General features: G+C 41.2%; 2 protein-coding genes and 1 non-coding gene across 4 annotated transcripts in view; 1 reads left to right on the forward strand and 2 right to left on the reverse strand.

Annotated features, from left to right (window-relative positions):
• Window positions 1-237: 237 nt before the first annotated feature.
• sacm1lb (SAC1 like phosphatidylinositide phosphatase b) lies at window positions 238-14,889 on the reverse strand. The gene is made up of 20 exons (XM_036538871.1): window positions 14,861-14,889; window positions 12,669-12,766; window positions 11,412-11,486; window positions 10,490-10,617; window positions 7,987-8,136; window positions 7,186-7,245; window positions 6,905-6,938; window positions 6,697-6,798; window positions 6,238-6,323; window positions 6,054-6,140; window positions 5,854-5,922; window positions 5,644-5,723; window positions 5,431-5,529; window positions 4,929-5,067; window positions 4,719-4,788; window positions 4,241-4,313; window positions 3,803-3,896; window positions 3,391-3,483; window positions 2,897-2,954; window positions 238-2,727 (listed from the first exon to the last, which is right to left on the reverse strand). The coding sequence occupies exons 1-20, from the start codon at window positions 14,887-14,889 to the stop codon at window positions 2,591-2,593; spliced, it is 1,761 nt and encodes a 586-aa protein (XP_036394764.1). The 3' UTR covers window positions 238-2,590.
• A 284-nt stretch (window positions 14,890-15,173) lies between these two features.
• On the forward strand, window positions 15,174-15,246 carry trnar-acg. The gene has a single exon. It is a non-coding gene; the product is annotated as a tRNA-Arg (tRNA).
• A 2,107-nt stretch (window positions 15,247-17,353) lies between these two features.
• LOC118785094 (LIM domain-containing protein 1) overlaps window positions 17,354-20,601 on the reverse strand; it is a 30,691-nt gene continuing 27,443 nt past the window's right edge. For both annotated transcript variants that reach the window (XM_036539631.1, XM_036539630.1), the window contains one exon: window positions 17,354-18,784. In XM_036539631.1, coding sequence (XP_036395524.1) covers window positions 18,641-18,784 — 144 coding nt within the window. In that variant the 3' untranslated portion in view covers window positions 17,354-18,640. The remainder of the gene's footprint in view (window positions 18,785-20,601) is intronic.

Here is a 20,601-nt window from a genome sequence, read left to right on the forward strand (position 1 = left end):
TAAAGAAAAAACTGATCACATTACTTCCAAAAAGAAAACAGAAACAGTAAACAGAAAATATTTTACTAACATTAATTTTTCTGCATATTAAGGAGAATCTTCAAGACTTCTATTCAGCTACTGTACACAAACAGCATTCAACTGTCTTAAAGCTGCCAGCTGAACATGGCATCATGCATTCTGCAGCCAAGTTTTATTTCCACAGAATGTGGATATTACAGAATTTACCGAAATATCAAGACTTGATGAAAAAGGTACCATCATATTCAACTTGGCATTATTTAGAGTTTGCATTGCCAAGTATTCCACATGGAGCTCATCAAGAAAAATATACAGTATATCTTTACAAGGAAATGGCTATATATAAGATATATTGATCTTCTAACAAATCTTTATTTTACAAGTCATGTTTACACACAGACAGAAACTGCACAGTAGGCATCCTTAAGTTGGTCTGGGACAGATGGTTCGTGCACATAGAAAGCACTGCATTGTATCCATTCCCTATAAGATCACTTTTTAATCAATCAATGTAACTGCTTGTTACAAAAGGTAAGTTTCAAAATGGCATGCAAAAGATGCAGTTTACTACAAGCATTTACTCTGCACCAATTACTAAAACTAATTCCATGTGTCCAACACAGTTAGCATCTTTGTAGTGAAAAGTGGTAAACAAGCTAACTACAGTGTGTCTATTATGACAGGTGCATTAACATTGTATTATGGCAACGTTTGGACCATAGATTAAAAGTGGAAAGAATAATGACCTTTTTTACATTCTCTGATTACCTAATGCCATTCTGAAATCCTGTACCAAGATGAGGAACATATTTGATTACCACCATATACTATTCTCTGATCAACTCTTCTCCACTATCCTAGCGCTGGACAAATGGCTTAAGGCAACAAGGATCTTATTACATTCTTGTCTCAACAAACAATCTGGGCTCAAGCCCACTCTTATTCTGACCCCAATGACAACTTTAAAAAAAGATTAATCTGATCCACAGTCAACACTAGGAGGCTGCATCAAAGACTGCAACTTGAGAAAACCCTGGGACTTGACAAAATAGTACATAGCTCATTTGCCAAACACAGTGACACATGGAGCCAACTGACTAATACAGTTAAGAGCCAAAGCACCAGAAACCACATGGAGGTCACTGCCACAGGACAGAGGACCTACAGCATTCCTTATGGTGAAGATAAGATGCTGGCTCAAAATGGACAGGGGACTTCATCTGATCTACAGATGTCACACAACTTCTCTCCAAGAGGCATGGCTGCAGTAATCATATGTTCCACTTCAGCTTCACCCATGTGTCTACTAAAACAAGGATGAACTCTAGGAAAGGACTTACAGGCAGAGGGCAGCTGTTTCACTCTTATCTCGCAACCGGTTTTTGCATCTTTAGTTTTAAGGGTCTGAATTCATACACATCATTTAGGTATGGTGTCAAACCGTTCTGACTGTTTTTTTCTCGCTAGAGTAACGGATTGTTTCCACTCACCTGCAACTACATACACTTGAACACGTCTGTGCCATTAGAGCTGTTTCCACTTATAGTGGAAGAGTTTGTTGAGTGTAGATGAGGTGGGTCTTAAAAGCGGATCACCCCAGGTACAGGTGGCAGCCTAGTACTCCTAGTAGGTCAGGGTGCATTTATGGAACACTGTCATGAGGATGGAGGAGCAGCCTGGCGCAATGCTACATAAGTGGCACAATGGCACATATACACTGCAATCTCCCACAAAGAGAATTTTTTTTGGTATTGAGATGCAGTGTTTATTCAACTTGAACATTGAACGTGTCCAGCTAGGTGGACACACTATCCCATTACTGGAGGTCACCATGCTTGTGACTGTATGGGCAATGCAAGAGTCCAATTTAACTTCAGTTACAAACTGAACATACTCAATAATGTAAACATCCCCCATACATTGTTCTCTAGGCTATTTCTTTGGAACAATTCTGCACTGGTGCAAAAGCTTTCCAATGAAAGTTAAAGCTGAAACAACTGGTCCACAAGCCTTCTAGAGGACTAGTAAAAGCTGGGGACCTGCTAACAGGTACTGGTTCTCCATGGAATAGCCTCCCTCACCTTGTGAGACACTTAGACTTGAGTGGAACGTTCGGAGAGTGATTTCTCTACACCCCAGCACCCCCCGCCAACGCTTTGCGAGATAAAGGAGGATGACATGATGAAAGCACAGGGGAAAGACTGACCCTTTAAAATCAGACAGCGGTGTGATCTGTGTTGTACTGAAGGAGAGAGGAACTCCAGTGGGAGCGCAGAGCCGACAGTGGACACGGTGTAGGACAAGAGAGAGGGACAGGAGGCAAGGGGCAGGGGAGGGACACGCTCTGACACTTGGTTTCCGACAACAGTGTGGACAGCAGCAGGCCAGCCCAGGCTTTAGACGCCAGCTGGACGAGAGAAATGAATTCTGGGATGGAAAATGTCGACCCAGCCACCCCCCCTCCGTCACCTCGGGGGACGACAGATCAGTACAGACTCCAGGCCTGCGGCTGATGATGAGAGGAGGAGGAGGAGTCACTGGGACCGAGCTGCTGCCCACACACACACATTCAGTCCATCTTCTCCTTCTGCACTAGCTTGGGGGCGTCGACAAAGTCCCGCCCGTTGAAGAGGATGACAGCGGCCGTGCCCACGCTCGCCATGCCCCAGAAAAGCACGTACGCCAGGGTCTCCGTCCAGGTGTCCCCTGAGGGAAAGAATTAAGCATTTCAGAAAAGACATCCATGCCTCTAGAACCAGCAGATTAACTGTAATGAAAACTAACTACTAAAGTGGCCAACAATATGTAACACAGCATATCCTAAGATCAATGATGAAATAAAAAGAATTCAAAGCACAAAGGAGAATTCTCTTACCGGCCATAAGGAGGCAGATGACGCACATGGAGAATGCCACCAGCATGATGATTGGAAGCTGAGGGCAAAAGTGAGGGAAAGACAGTCATCAGAAAGATTTGGGTGCCTGTGTGTGTGTGTGTGTTCCTATGTAAGGACTGACAGGACTGTTTTCTTTTAGAAAAATCAGTATTTTACCTTATAATTATCATTCAGCATGTATGTCAAATTCGAACTTGAAATACATTTCACACGAAAAAAATCAAATGAGGTATTTCAAAACGTGTTGAGGAAAATTTCATTTATTCATTGTCCTAACAATGAGGATTTATGAATGCTTGCTGCATAACTCAACCGTCCATCTGGGTTTAATTATCTCATAAAAAACATGCTGTGCGCCTTTTAGTTTGAAAGGGTAAGCCCCCACACACACACAGCTGTCTTGGCCTGCAGAAACCCCTCCCCCACTGCTCCTGCGGAGGCCTGTGCCATGCCAGGTGCCTGTGCACACTCACAGTGAGGAACTTCCAATCCCTCGGCCGGTGGAGCGGTGTTATCAGATCCTCCTCCTCCACCGCGTAGTTCCCCAGGAAGAGATCGATAGAGTCCTGGACCCGAGGGATAAAACTCAGTGAGACCACACCCCCCATTGGAACCCTCAGGAGGGTAAATAACCATGATACTTATGCAACGGTCTAGGTCGCTCCACTGTACCATGGTCTGTCATGAATCTTTTAGTCAGATCAAAGCTGAGATCTGCATGTGCCTTCATAAAGACGCACACATTATCGTCCAGTGTAGTTCATGCCTGGCTGCGTGAGCCGTGTGGGTCACCACCACTCAGCATGACTCTGAGAGGGATGAAGTTCACCTCTAGTCTTTTAAGTCTTTAGTGTGGAAGAGGAAATGTGCAGGGGGCTGACGCACCTGTCTGAACCCATCAGAGAAGTTGTTTTTGAGGTATCTGATCATGGAGTTCCAGCCGTCCATCACCAGACCCCACTGGGTCCTCTTCCCTGTCCTGAGCTCAGACAGAGACCACTGCTTATTATCACCATCAGACTTCACAGACATGCTACAATGTCATTAGCGCCTGTTAATATTTCCATTAATAAGCTAAGAAGAAGATCATCATATGCAGGTTGGTGATTATGGTAACAATTAATACCCGCTTCAATAGACATTGCATTTATGAATTTTCTGGTGATTACAGTATGTAACTACTCAGATGTAGTGCTCAGATATTGCTGCTAAGGCATCGGGTGGTTTAAATCATGCTACTCTGTTGTTTTTCCCCAAGGAAGAGGTTTGCCCTTTCCCCCAGTAATCCTATTTAATCATTAAACAGCATCCTTTGCAGGCTACCTTGTAAAGTCCGTCTTCAAGGCCCCTGTGCCAGCGTACTGTTTGGCACATGCATTGGCATTGTCAGCCCAGGCTGCAGAGAGAACACACAGAGACACAGTCAACTGTCTGCATGTGTGCAAGTGTGTGTGTGTCTGTGTGTAGGGAGAATGTGGGTCTATAATGGGGATGTGTGAGTATATGTGATGGGAAGTGGGGTTTATAATAGGAATGTGTGTGTCAATATGTGTGATGGGAAGTGGGGTCTATAACAGGAATGTGTGTATGAGTATATGTGATGGGAAGTGGGGTCTATAACAGGAATGTGTGTATGAGTATATGTGATGGGAAGTGGGGTCTATAATAGGAATGTGTGTGAGTATGTGTAATGGGAGGTGAGGTCTATAATAGGCGTGTGTGTCAATACGGGTGATGGGAAGGTCGGGTTTTTAAAGTGCAGGCAATTACATTTCACATTTGCGGTTTAAGGCAGGCTTACCGTTCTTGTACATCTTCTCAAAATCCGCCTGCTCCTCAATTCTCTGCCCCACGTGGAGAACGCCCAGCCTCTGCCATGGGAACAGAAGCAGAGGTGAGATATTCATGGGTGATGGGCATCACTGTGACTCTGTTTGGCGATGTGGGCGGTGCGGTGGGTGTGACCAGCAGTGGGTGTGTGGGCGGGGCTGGGCAGGACAGGGCTCCTCACCTGCAGCTGAGCCTGTAGCGACCGTCGCGCCAGCAAGCTCTGGACCACGTTGGTCCGGTCCAGGCAGTCCATGCAGTTGCTGCGGAACGTGCCCTCCTGCTGCATCTGCACCTTCCCATCGGAGTCCACCAGAAAGTAGCTGCACAGAGCCACAGGGTCATGTGACCAGGGCAAGGATCTCCACAAAAGGAATGTTTCAACTGCAATTTCATTTGGTGGGTGCCTTTACACACCCTCTATTTTGTTTCAAACCAATATGATCACTTTCATTCGGTGTACAGAGTGCAATGTAAATTCCCTCTTCATTCCACCGGGGCACCCAAAGTCAGGCGTCACAGCAGTGTGATTAACCTCTCCAGAAATTCATGGGTAAAATTCAAGGGTAAAAATTAGAGGGGTTGGTTTCTTCAAGCCCTCACTATCAGCTTAGTAAGCTGACAATACTGTGATCTTTTTCACCCTGTGGCAACGTGACTAATGCACAAAGCTGAAAACACTGTACCCAAATTCATCCTGCATCTCTGAGACAGCATCCACCAGAACATGCAGTCGGTGCCATCTCATTCGGCTGCACTCCTTGTGGAAGTCAAAAGCAATGTACCTGCAGAGGAGAAACAGAGATTTTCAGAAATGTAAGAAAATTACATCCACTGCTTTACAGGGTCCACATGAATGGAGGTGAAACTGAGCATGCTGGGAAGATTAGGGCCCTCACCTGACCATACCGTTAGCAAGGTTGGACACCATTTGGGCAAAGGCCTGCTCCAGCGGCTTCTCTGAACCTTTCTGGTTCACCTGTGACAATACAGAGATGTAAATGACATCCTAAAAACTCAACATAATAATAATAATAATAATAATATAAACCAATAAAACCATAATAACCATCAACCACAAAGACCATGACATAAAAGATGAGACATACCAGGTTTAAAATTACTTGTTTTCCATAGAGGATGAGCTGGGAGTCAAAATGTCTCTGGAAACCATCCAACTGTAGATGAAAGACAGGAAAATTTTGGCAAACTGTCTTAACAGATGGTCTGAAACTCAAACCAATTTGGATATTTGGAAACATGAGAGACAGAGACAGCAATCATGAAATAATTAAAAAAGAGAGCTTACATGATTGATGCTTTTGCTGATCTGTGGTTTTGGTTTGTACTTGAGGTTAGGTCTCTGGGACCAGAAGAAAGGGATGGAGCCTCGAGTCTGAAAACGAGGAGGAGGGGAGAGAAGTCAAATATAGCAACACTGGAAAAAAAATGAACTGATAAGCACCTAAATTTGACAGAGGGAATCCTCTCACCTGTACAAATGAAGCCTTTGCACCGTTGTACTGGATGATCTGCTCTGTCTCCACAAAGTTGGCAGCATGTCCTTCAGAGTCTATGCCTATGGGGAGAAATATGGAGCTTTCACAGTACCACCATAGAGGGGCGGGGTAGACTGCTTTACAGACAAAGCAAGGGTTGAGGCAGAGTCATTTACAGAAACAGTGAGGGGTTGTGAAGATCCTTTCACAGACACAGGGAAGGATTACAGACTAAAAGTGATAATACTAAAAGTAACAGTAAATATACAGTAAGCAAACAAAATATAATGACAAAGTAATGACAAAAAATCTCTCATCTTGGCTACCGACAATTGAAAAATGAACTAGGCCTAAGCTAACTGAATGAACTGAAACTAACCTGTCATAAAAAAAGTAAATAGTAAAGAAGTAAAAATGGAATTAATCTGTGGGACACTTGAAGATGCCTCTCACCTCTGACGTAATAGCGCACCCCTGCCCTGAAGCAGCTCCTCCTGGAGATGATGACCCAGTCAAAGATTTTCCCATTGATGCAGCAGGAGCTCATTGACATGACTGGAGCACAGCGGTCAAAGATCACGGGTTTGAACATTGCAGCATACGGACCCTGCCTTTTCAACACTCATGAAGGTGGTACCGAGAGAGGCCAAGGAAAGGATACATCCATGGAGTACAGGGTATACAAACTTGTGGAGCTGTGGGGTAAAAGAGGTTGGCATTTGTTTATAAAGAAACATTAGGACTTGTTAAATTTGTTTGTTTTTTTTTGTTTGGTTATTTACTAAAAAGAGGAAAGTATGACTGGAAGACATTTCCATCAAAATCCTTCTACCTCATATACTTATATGCCATTACGTATTTTGATGTATAATTATCATAGATTGTTGAAGAATATAAGTTACCTTTAGCATTTTAAAACTACTAAAAACATATAATCCTCACCTCTGGTTGTGCAATGAATTCCCTCAGTAGGTGTCCATTCCAAACAAACCTCTGATCTGCCTGCAAACACCAGAGACAACCAGGCAGACCTCAGAAACCATAAAGCCCACTAATGTGAGTCCTGAAAAGAGCTTAACACACAATCCCCACAGAAGAGACAAGAGAGCACAGAAACCTGAACAAACTCGATGCCAAAAATGCAGCACACTGATGACACAACACTAACCCCGGAGTACAAGAGGTGTTTTTTGTTTTTTGTTTCATCCAAGCAAGTCATTTCATATTTGGACTGATTATTACGCTAAATTAGCACAGGGAACATATGTCACAGTAGATGTTCAGAAAAATAATATAATCAAAGAAAATAATAACAGAAGCTAAGAGAACCTTGCTATAAATGAAATTGGGTTTTATCTGATGTGTGATGCTATTTTAGCTGCTGTAGTAGGAGAAATGGAAACTACAGTTAATTAGGTATTGGTTGTAATTCTAATTAATAGCATAGAAATGTGTGAGCCACTATGATTTTGAAATCCTGCAGTCTGTTTAAAGTCTGCTTCATGAGCAGGTGCCGAAGGACACATTGATACACACATACACACGAATACAAATAGGCCTGACTGACGCATGCATACTAATACACCTGTCTGCCACACACACACAGTCCAAATGTAACCCTGTGCTCGCCCCCTCATCCATTTCTCTCTCGTGCTTCCCCTTAGTAACCTCTCTCCCTCTACTACTCCAGCTCATTCTTCCCTCTGTGTCACCCTGCCTCCCTCCCTCCAACTCCATCCTTACCCGCTCCAGCAGACTCATCTCCTGGAACTCAGGGCTGGTGTTTGACAGGCGCTGCAGGGTGTGTGTCAGGTCATAGTCTGTGGAAAAATAGAAGCCATCTGTGGCCAGCACACTGTGAATCATGGAGAGGAAGGTCTTGTTGTCCTGCATCTGTGGAGGCGAGCGGAGAGGAGAGGTCAGAGGTGAGAGGTCAGAGGTAACAGGGATGTTAGGGCTGCTGTGAATGAGTGGGAGACATCTCCTGCAGTAAAGTTTCTGTCACTCTCTCTCTTAATTTAGAAAATGAATTAACTCATGTAGACTACATTACATAACAATATGTTTTCTTAGGAAATGCTCCAGTTTGGGATGACTGAACAGCACACATGTTTATATATTAGCTATTTACTCAGCTGGATGTTTACAGAAGCATTTCAGCCTGCTCAAGCGCATGGTCATGCACCCTTTGGGAATCAAACCTACTATCATTGGGTTACAAGCTCTGCCCTTTTAACCGCCACACCACACTATCAATACCCACACTTCTGATATACCAAAATCCTCTGCTTGGAGAATCACAAGGAAGCGCAAGGACGCCCTGCTGCTATACAGCCCACATATAATTCCTTTCCTCCGCTGCACCCTCATCTGCACTACACTCCTGCTGAACACACTGCTGAGCTGCCTGCATCCAGAGCAGATTCTCCGCATTCCAGTTCATCTCCTCCAACTCAGAGGCTTCCGAGGCCCACTCAGTCACATGAAGAAAGACTGTTATTGAACCAGGATTAAAATGTTAAAACCAGAAATACACTGCAACATCCAAAGTTTTGCCGAACACAACAGGATTTCTGTTTGAGGTTTTAGCTAAGCATATGTATATAAATATATATTTGTATACTTTGTAATGTATGCATACAGTCAGAGCTACAGTGATTATCCTCTGTCTTCTTTTACCCAGTTCTTTTAGGCATTATTTTACAATATGCTTACCCTCCGCAGCCAAAGTTACAACTAAAGAGATGAGACAGCTATCCTCTTACCTTGGGTTAACTCTCTAAAAAAATTTTGCAGTGAAAACACCAAACCACAGAGAAACAGGCACTAAAAATCTGATCAAATGCTCAAAGTGGACATGAAATTGGCACTTATTGCAACTGAACATTTAATTTAAACGCATGGACACAAGTGAGGGCTTTCAGTGGTGGAACAGACCTGGCATTACTAAGAGGCATTACTAAGCAAATACTAAGAAATTGCTTGCTTTATGGAAAATAATTAGGGTTTACTTTCTCTGCCTTCTGTAACCTTCAGACTGACACATTTGAGCAGCCTATGAGTAAGCAATCAGGACTGTCCCAAAATCACCCCTCTCTCTTGTTGTCATGGCACTACTGGTAAGCACTCCAAACTCTAGCCTGCAAATGGCCTTCATCTCCATTCACTCTGTGGGAGATGGCCTGCAGCCTTTAGAAATAGCCCTTCATCATCACTGCCTGGGCATTCCCACTGGAGCTGTCCTTTCAAAAGTTCATCTACAATATCACCATGAGCACTGATGAATAATAAAAGACCTTCCTCTTCATGTCCCTTTACTAGTCACCACAGGTAACTGTGTCCCATCAACTGCAACTATTTCTAGACATGGAGCAACTGTGGAGTTTAGGCAAATTTCGTCCTTTCTTATGAGCAGTATGAGTGCTTTGAAATGAGGAAATGCACACTGTGGCTGTTTCATCATGGGAAACCCTTGTAAATGTGTCACCCTTGCAGGAGAGAACTAAAATTAGGTTTAGCATTTACATGAATGTGAAGCTCTACAACACTGTCTGAGGAAACTTCAGTGAGCATGAAAATCTTGATTGTGAAAATACATAGCAGTATATAGGCATGTAAGTATTTAGCAAGGCTTTATAACCAGATGTGAGCCTTGTACACTTCCCAGCATAACTCACCTGAGAGAAATAAGCAGCTAAATCAAACATTTCTTTACTAGATGCCCCTTTAAAAAACTCTCTTAACAACGTAACAGCAAATGACAGAAGTCACCGAACACAACTGTTCATCTCAAAGACCACACGGCTGCCACAACTGTCACATGCGACAGAATCACCCATAGACAGACAAGCCATGCTGGTCTGCTGTGTAAACACATACCAAACCTGCAACAGCACAGAGGGAAATGGCAAACCCCACACAGCTACAAGCATGTCCAAAAACTGCTTAGTCTTCCTTGTGAACCCCGCCATGACTTACCTACCTGAGCGCAGCATGCTAGGAACTATAACTAACTAACAAGCAGAGAACAGGCCAAGATCCTGCAGATGACATTACTGAGAAAATTCACCCTGGGCCAGACAGCCCTCCACACACAAGTCCAATCAACCAGACTTCTGAATGGGGGTTCATTGTGAAGGTTCCCCTCTGTTTTCCTCCAGTGAGCCCACAGCACAATTACCACCACACAGAGGTGATGGATTCTGTGCGGTCTTGATTCTTGGAGTGAGGATTCCTGCGGCGTTACCTGGCTATCTGTGAGGTGAAGCATGGTCTTCTTGTAAGAGATGACATCAAAGTCAATGGCTTTCCACAAGGTGTGCCCAAACAGGTCCCCCACCTCCTTCTTTTTGGTGATCACAATGAGGTACATGCCTGTATGTTGGAGGGGGACACATTATAATATATCAACTTACATAGGGTGCCTACCCTTTAAATATCGAAAATAACAATGTTTGATAGGCTTAGTGCATTGAATACAAACTGTATCTTTTTAATGGCACAGCAAAGAAAATGAAATTAATTTCACTTTTTGCTAAAGGTTTCTACTATGCGTCCATTTTTAGTCACTTTACATTAGGGGAGTGGTTTATACAAATATACTGTTGTAACTTCTAGAGAAGAAAATGTCATTAAAACATCTAGCTGTGTCTTCTCAATCTCATTTGAAAAACTAAGAAATATGAAACAGACAGACTGGTGGAGACCAGGCATGTACTGGCATAAACTTTAAACCAGGTTTTCAAATTCAGAATAAACCTTCTTATGTGTAAATAAGGATGACGTCACGATAACGCTGTGCATGATAATGATGTGATGACAGCCACAACATCATATATTTTTCCATTGAAAAATGTATATATTTATTTTTCCACTGAAAATAAAGTCGATATGCAAATGAATGACAATTTGTAAAATGTTTACAGTAACCTGAAATTATTTTTACATTATTATGACATAAAAAAGCTTGCCTATGCATTAGTATCATCCATTTTGGCAGCCATATTGCTGTTACTTGATACCTCTACTGCTTTTTTTTTCCTTCAGACTGGCAGCCCTTCTAGGTTGTTTGCATAGAAAGAGAGGAATGCATGTGCAAATTTTCACACATTTTGCTAACTGACCTAGCTAACTATACCCTCTTTGAGCATGTCCTCCCCCGCACATACCTGCCACCAAGCGGATGGTTCCCATGATGCCACAGATGGGCTGAGAGACAGCAGATGGAGGGACATCCTTCATCCCTAGGACCAGACGAACGCACAGATATGACTTCAGCCATCATCACCATTTCATTATCACCATCATCATCATCATTTTCACCCCATGATGGAGCAGGAGTCACTTTTGAGCCCTGACACTGGATCACAGGATCAGTGCTTACCAGTAATTATGTAATAGCATCATGCTTCTTCTAAATATGACTACACGCAAGTACTGCACCAAGACTAGGACATTCATTTTGTGTGTAGAAGCTCAATCACCTCTTCCATGGCTAATTTTCCAACATTTTTCCAAGGAATCAGACTGTCATAAGAGAAATGTATGGGATGAGATTATGGAGAATTTAAGTAGGGACATTTCTAAAAGCACTCCAAAGAAGTCCCAAGGCTCAAAGGCGTTGAACCACAAAAGATGTGCATATGCATCTTTCTGCACATAAAAAATCTGCTGAGTGCTGCAAGTCATCATAAAACATTATGCATTATCAGTATGGAAATTACTGAGGCTTCAATAATGGCCAGGCCACTGCAACTGTATTCCACATAATGTACGTTGTGAGTATTTTCTCTCTTTTCTAAGACAAAAAACATCAGAAATTCAAAGTTAATGAATTGAATCTTCCACTACTGCTGTGTCTGCATTCCATACACATGCATATAATTCAGACAGCCTTATGTATAAAACATTACATTTATCTGAAGCCTAACATTATTGTTTTCCAAAAAAAAACTTGAATAAGCTGAAAAAATATAATCAAACAAAAAAGATATAAAATTTCAAAATGTTACTGTTTGATGAATGGTATCGAGACAGAATAAGTTGTGAGTAAAATGCAAACAGAGACAGAATACCGTGACATGCATTCCATGTAAATGCATCACAGCACAGTCCAGTTCTGGCATCACTGCCTTGTTACCAAGAGTGTTACCATTGCAAGGTGATTTCACAATTGTCCCTCTGTTATTTGTATGAAAGGCATACTAATTATTATTTGTGGGTATGGTACTGACATTGCGTAAATCTACCAAGGGTAAAAATTAACTTTCAAAAACAATTCATACAAATATACAGTGAAAAGCAGATGTAGATGTAACAGGCAAGGCTCTTGGAACCCTTCTGAGAGGCAGAAGCCCTCCATGTACATCACGTGAGTTGTATCTGTACCCACAATGCACTGCCCCGGCCAGCCCATGGTACTGCACCTGTGAGTGTCATTTCAGCGGAAACTCTATCAATGGCCAGGACATCATTGGCGCCAGCATCACAGGCCTCTATGTAAAACTTCTCAGGGGTTGTGTGCCTACAGAGAGAAAGCCCACACAGTCAGCAAGAACACAGCTGGATGGAGGGAGAGAGAAACAGAGAGAAACAACACACATGACAACAGCATGAGTGAAGATATTGCACAACAGTGACACAGCCTCTTTGCCAGTCTTTGTGTTTTCTGAGAAATGTTCTTTTTTATTATTACTACTCTGTTACCTCACATTTATTGTTCTGGCACAGATACACTCCTCAGCCTTCAACTGAAGTTTCTCTTTTTTGTGATTTTTAAGTTTTGGGCTTTTCTTTTCCTTCACAGATGTGTGTGAGAAATAAGGTCCTTTGCTGCCACAGACTGCTTCTCTTCCACGGGAACAGAGCTGACTGGCAGAGGACATGCTCAGGCCTGCTGGCTGATCTTCCACCCTACCACTGGGGAAACAGCCCTCTCAGGCCTTCGTCTGTTCATGATGTACTGTGCTAAGTATTGTAAGAATGAAAGTGATAATGACAATAAACTGCACTTATACAGCACCCACTCTGATAATGCCTGGCAGCCATTTTGCGAAAGAACTCTCAGCACACATTAGCCAAAGTGTAGAGAGTAGGATTTATTGAGCCAAGGGGTGCTGATTAGGCACCATGGAATCTTTACTTACTACATTAATGGCTTAGCATGTCAACAAAGATAGTGTCTCCTACAGCACAGTATCTACAGTCAGCTTTTCTACGCAGACCAGAGGAAACAGCACCCCCTACTGACCCAATATCAACAATTAAGGCAACCCAGTTTTCATTCTGAGATTTCCCACTGAAGTAGGAAAGTCAAAGTCAACTTTACTGTCAATTCTCCAATATGCATAGGACATACGGAGGACTGAAATTGCGTTTCTCTCAGGCCCACGGTGACAATACAACAGTTTGACATAACACAGTGACACTGAGAGACAAGAACAAGAATTTTCACAGAAACAAGCTACAAATATTTACAGCAAGGGCATCAAGGCACATGGTAGGTTAGGAACTGACCAATCCCATAGTTACAAGCAGGAAATACACCTCAGCCTGGCATGGCTTGAAATCTCAAAAGTGCAATCAGAAATGTAACCATTTTAACTTTCTGTCTAAATTTAGACCTTTTTCCACTCTATGTTTGGCATTATGACTTCTACTGCTTTTCTTGTAAAAGGTGTCCTATATGCATGAACAAAAAAAGAGCAACATCAAGCATCTGACTCAAAACAAAGTATTCAAGCCCTGGGCGGCCACACTGAACAGGAGTGGCGGTCTAAATCTATCAGAACATTTGTTTTGTTTACACTAACGGTGCTTACATCCACTGGATCCATTCGGGAAACCATACCAGACAGAATGTTGGAATAAATTTAATTTGGGTCATTATCCGTTCCTCCAAATCCAACCAGGTCCCTACACTCACTTCCATCGTTTATCCACACCTGCTTGTTAGCTCCTAAAAAGTACATCGATGCCATTAATTTACCCTCTTATTACTTCGTTCTTTTCCTATGTCATTCAAACTTTAGAAGACAATATCATCCATATTGATATTCCCCCCACCCTTCACTCTACGGTTCCTGTTTGATTGCTCTGACAGGTTGGCTGTCACGTAGCGAGCTAGGCTAGCTAGCCGGTGGGTATAGGTAAATTTGCTGAACATCGCCGGTTTTCTGTGCTTGACCGGTATGAGATGTGAATGCTTGGTCTTGTCTGCCACATTCCAGTAAAGTAAGATAGGTAATCTACCTAGCTAACGTTAGTTAGGCAGGTGGACCTATCAGGTCAGAGACCCGCTTCCACCGTCTATATGTTAACTCAACTCAATACGTTGCTTGCTTGCGAAATAGCACTGCTCTTTCAATGTCCATCGCTAGCTAGTTACTAAGAGATCATATGGAAGTGACAGGAGCAGCCGTAGGGAAACTGAGCTAGGTAAGTAACGTTAGCTTGACTATCTGGGTAAGCACTGCAAAATGACCTTGTCTTTTAGGGCTAGGACCCTGTTTTTTAGGGCTAGGACAGATACCCCTATTAATTACGAAGTCCCATATTTATCAGCTGGTAGTTAGCTAGTTTTTGGTGGTTAAACTGGAATTATGACAGAGCTACTCACAAGTTCAAGCTCCCATAGGTGGTCGCCATCTTTTTAGTTTCTCCCTGACCTCGGTGACGTGTCACGAACGCGCTGAGGGAGGTCGGAGCGTTGAGGGCTGACCCCAAAACTTCACAGAGGCGCAAACTCAAAAGGTTTTGTTCATATTTTACCATATGTAGCAAGTGTGGTACTAACTAAGTTTGTTCTATATATCGTATAATTTGATTAATCGCAACTGTCATCATTCAGATCCTGGATATTCAAAGATTTTTGAAAATCATTTGGTTCTTTGGTATAGGGTTATATATGATAATTATCCACCTCCATATATGGGCCAGTGGCGCAATGGATAACGCGTCTGACTACGGATCAGAAGATTCTAGGTTCGACTCCTGGCTGGCTCGAAAAACTTTTGTCAAACGTTTTCGGTGTTAAATCGGACGATCACTTTTAACAGCTATACAACGTAATCAGCCCTTTCAGATAACTAACCTTATCCTAGTCCTGAATATATGATATATCTGTAGGTGCTTTGTTTAAAATTTCAAGTGTTCCTGTTTTATTGCGGAGGAATTTGCTTACATGTTTTGTTTGCAAAGTAAGGCATCATTTTTTCCAAGAAAATAATAATAATCTCACCCCACGCATGTAGCTATGAAGAAGTGAGCTGGTGTTAAGCTTTAACTGAATTAAGAAAATTAATGACATATGAAGAAAATATTCGTAATAATATGATTGTGTCCTATTTGTTGAATAACCAGTATTCTGGATTTTCACTTCGACCAGTAACTACTGTTCAACAAGTTGCCTCGCATCGTCCTCCAAGTATCTGCAGAAGACCGCTCCTTGCCAGCCGAAAGACTTTCACTACACTCGCTGCACGTCTGACCAGTGACTGAACCTATACGAGTGTGCCAATGGAAACACGGAATTGGTGAACTCTTTCTGTTCTGTTGAATCTATTGAGGGCACACCACATTCTAAAATAATGCATTCTGAAGGGGTACTTCTACCCATAGCGTTTTGTTTATCATATTTTCTTTCAGTTTTAACCAGTTCATTTATTCTTTTTTTTCTGCGCTTCTACTCTCAGTCACACAGGCAAACTGAACGATGGAACTTTATCAGTTAACTGCTAAAGTAGTTAGCAACATTTTTAGCATAGCGGCCGACTAATTGTGGCCATTGTTATTATTAGGATAACCTGTTAATACCCAGCTGAGCAACAACTTACACGGTACAAACTATCTCAGGACTTTATATAGCCCATCCTCTTATCTTTATGGACATTACATTCCTAAACTGCAGGCCAGAGGTCATCAAAGAATATAGTGAGAGTCTGACATAAATTACACTGTCCCATCAAACTAAAGTGTCATGTTCAAAAGTTTATTTTGACCACTAGACGGTGCTGATAGTGCATAATTATTGGACTACCATAGTAATATTGTATTATTTCTCCTGTTTATATTGAGCAAAATTCTGGAAATGAAAGTCCCTTCTTCAAATGGTACCACCTCACGAACATTTCCTTAGACCTGACATACAACTGGTATTTGAGATAGACAGAAAATGATGTCAAACTTTTTGCAGTGTCCTATAGTTAAGGAATTGAATGCTGTTGACAGGGTCTTTAACCATATAAAATTATTCTGATTTTCCATGACAATATTGCATGCTAGCAATGCTATTTATGCGTATATGTCACGTTGTGTGAGTAAGAACACAATTGTCAAAACCAAGAGGGGTCGTTCTCCTATAGGGCACATGTAATATATGTTTATGGATCCAAGACGTTTGATTAGAGTGATGCCTGTCATAGCTGCCACTATAGCCAGTTAGGAAACAGACTGATCTGCAACCCTGTCAACCAAAGAATTGAGGCCACAGGCTTACTGAAGTATTACTGCTGCTCAGTATTTCAAAACAAAACCACCCCACTGCAACTGGTCACATTTGTCGGACTACAAAAACAATATCCTAGCTCCCTGCAAGCATGCAGTGTTGAATTTTCTCCTGTAACAGTTGCTAGTATTATTAGCTACACTTGAGAAACCACGATTAATGAAATCACACTCATATGCTCATGTCCAGTGCATTGATTTCAGATAATAATAGACGTTCTGTAATTAAACTAATACAACATTGGTTAATATGTTTATTTTTAAATCACTGATCTTTCACACATAGACAATTCCTTTCACACATCATATCTGAAAACGAGTTGGTGTTACACATATTAAACACAAGCATTATAGCAGAATTGAAAAAAAAATCTTTACAAGAAGCAAAAAAGGTGGACAACAGATTATATCATTCTCTATAATTAAATTGAAGACATAATTTGGCACCAGATTTTTTAAGATAAGCACTGCAGTACAGCTAATGTATCTAAAGCAAGTGGTACAGAATATGCACAGAGATCTTATTTTACATATAACATCAGATTATCTGATTGGAAAATCTTTTTTTGTATTAAATACATAGTGATGTTCAAAATAACTTGCTGTAAGGATTGCTGTTGTATAGAATTGTATTGATTAATAGCAAAAATAAGCTGAAATATTTTGAATTGGGACTTACAGAAATAAATACAATAGCTGGTCCAAGTAAGAGAAAAACACTGACTCACTGTCATTGGGACAGTGTTCCAACACCAAGGGGGTTGTTTGTGTTTGTTCTCATAGATAACATTACCTGGAATATTCTTCATACCTTTACCACTCTTACACACTGTGTAATAAACAGGATACATAGCATTCAAAGTCATTAAAAACAAATACGACCAAATAGAAGGCCAAGTGCACACTCTTTCACACACTCTCCCTCAAACACACACAGAGTACTTCAATATAATAAGGTCTTATATAAACGTACTTTGAAACAATGCCATTAGGGACAGTTGGGGCCTGTAACAAAAGCACACCACACTTAAGAAAATCCACACTATGTGTAATAGGCTATAAATGCCCATCACCATGATATCCACTAACATTAAGGATGCAAAATTAGAACAGATCAAGCAAAACGTCTGTGCATTCAATCTGTCAGCACTCCAAAAAACCAGGTACCAAATGAGAAGGGCTGAAATGAATCCGCTGTTTCATTTCTGTTCTCAACCAGGGTATATGGCTGCGCCAGTGATCAGTCCAAGATGAATTAGGGAATTGTGACCAACTACCATACCTAAGGCATTTATAAGCAAGCTTCTGCTACTGCCTGGCACTGTAGGCACAGTGGTGAGATTGTATGAATTCCACACAAGTATTATGATAGTTGCAACACTTCTGTCATAAAGACATTGAGAACCCTCCTTCAGATCTCATTTGAGCTCATAAGCACACTGCAAAACTTGGATTGGAGTTCCAGTCATCTAGTTCACCTTACTTAATGTTTCATCAAGAGCGATACACACACACACACACACACACACACACACACACACACACACAGATCCCACACTTTCAGATTTGCTGGCTTCTACAATGGAAATCACTTATGTATACCTACACCCTACCATACTCCCTGTTGTCAAATCCTAAAATGTTTTTAAAAGGGAATAATATCCATGAACTTGCACCAATCCATTGTTGCATCCATGCTCTCTTGTAGTCTTTTTTCCATTTTGTTTTCTTTTTCACTTTGGCCCCCAGCAACACCAGAGGTTTAAAATCCGTCACTTTGCTCTGATATCATCCACAAGACACTGGATGACATTCTGATGAATGTCAGCTTTGGCAGCAAGTAAAGGGGGAAAATGGTAGTGTCTCCTAAGAGCCACCAGGTGGCACCAGGCCTCTAGAACTGATGCTGGTAGATTGCAGCTGTGGGTGAGGAGCAACCAGGCTCAATATGTTTTAGGTGGCAGGTGTGGCATAACAGGTGCCCATCCAGTGGGTAGCAGCGATGTCCCTCCTCATCATTCAGCTCCATGTGACAATCCTGCAGGGGAGAGGAGGGAGCAAGGCAGACTTTTATATGTTACAATGTACCATAGATACTGGCACACTAATATTGTTATCACTTCATCACTCTAAGTACTGTCAGTTGGTAAAAGAACTAGCTGGTTCTTTTGCCAAACAGCTTAAACTAGCAGACTATGGGGTTTAGAGGAATGATCAAGAATGCTGAAGATATGTTTGAACAGTGCATTTGGCTTTTAGGCATAACTGTAAAGGTAATGCTAGTGTACATCTGATCAACAGCAGGTGGTGATGGTGGGTAATAAATTCAAACAGCCCAAATTATTCCTCAACTTATGCAATTTTTTTTGCTTGGCAATCTCAAGTCCCCCACGGAGGCAGTGTGTAAGAGTGTGTATAGCAACTGATAATGTAGTAGCAGTAAGTAATGTACTATGATTTTCATAATGTAATACATTTTTCATTGCTGATGTAATAAAAACAGATAATGCATACTATACAGTACCAGTCAAAAGTTTGGACACACCTTTTTTTCTTTATTTTTTACTATTTTCCACATTTTAGAATAATAGTTAAGGCATCAAAACTATGAAATAATGCAAATGGAATTATGCAGTGACCAAAAAAGTTTGGTCTAGTTTGGTTTAAAAAAATGTTTCCCATTATTTTATTCAGGTACGTCCAAACTTTTGACTGGTACTGTAGGTCTACAGTGAAATTACATTGGAGCATGACAATTTTGCTTGGCATGCTCTCTCATTTTAATTCTACTTCATTCACACTAATTTACAAACACCTTTATATTTGGAATTGGGCAAGAATAATAGCTGTTGGTCATTGTAAGGTTGCAGTATGTGTTTTGAGATCCTTATATGATGTTCCTCAATTTGGCTTGAAATACACCTTGTTTCCTATTGTGAGATTTTTTTCTCTTCAGGTATGGAGTTATGTCAATTCCATTTAATTCTCATAAAGCTGCAACTCTTACATTTGACATTTGGTAGCCAAACCTGAAATATGTTTCTAAATTAATATTTGTTATTTACTGGTATGTTGATAGTCCTTTTGAAATCCTTATAGGATGTTCTTTACATATTTTGAAATGCTTAATTGAAAAGTTTGTATTCCTCTTAAACCTGTGGAGACAAAGTTTTTAAAATATTTTTTGGAAAGCTCTCTTGTGTAACTTTTCAATGGAACACATTTCTCACAGAAAGTTATATTAGGAGTGTGTGTGTATGCATGCTTGTGCATATGTGTTGTGTGTGTTGTGGTTCATGTGACAATTAACAAGGCAAAGTAAACACAATGTAAAGTTATTACATTATTCACTGAAGTAATTTCATTATTCATAAAAATTTTACTCACCTCATACTAGCTGTTATGTTATGTAACATTATCTAGAAGTTATTACATTATCTGGTTTACTAAATTATGAATTATGTATTACATTAATAAATGTTATTACGCTGTGTTATTACATTATTACTTGCTACTTCCTAAGATTCATCTTGAAATTAGCTGTCAATATGGAAGGAAAATAGGCAGTGTTAAGAACGAGCCGGGTACTCCACTGCCATTACAAGGCATTTAACTGCATCCTCTCAGATGGAGGGACTAAAGATGACTCTCCAGAGCTTTCATTACTGACATGTCTATGGACCATTGTTGCCAGACACTCACTGAATTAAAGCTGTCAATCACCCCCCAGGCAACATGGCAAAGCACCTCAGTTAAGTCAAAGAAGACAACGATGATGTGTCCCTCTCTCCATTTCTGAGCAATTAGCACTAAAGCTGTGATTAGCATCACAAACACACCAACAAGCGCAGTGAA

Source organism: Megalops cyprinoides, chromosome 10, assembly GCF_013368585.1.
Source record: "Megalops cyprinoides isolate fMegCyp1 chromosome 10, fMegCyp1.pri, whole genome shotgun sequence".
NCBI classification, from domain to species: Eukaryota; Metazoa; Chordata; class Actinopteri; order Elopiformes; family Megalopidae; genus Megalops; species Megalops cyprinoides.

Excerpts from the sequence above, each read along its gene's own strand:
- sacm1lb (XM_036538871.1), bottom strand. The coding sequence starts at position 14,889 with ATGGCGACCACCTATGGGAGCTTGAACTT. Across the intron at positions 5,530-5,643 it reads CTTGCTAACGGTATGGTCAG|GTACATTGCTTTTGACTTCC; the intron begins GTGAGGGCCCTA and ends TCTCCTCTGCAG. Across the intron at positions 3,897-4,240 it reads TTGAAGACGGACTTTACAAG|GACAGGGAAGAGGACCCAGT; the intron begins GTAGCCTGCAAA and ends GTCTGAGCTCAG.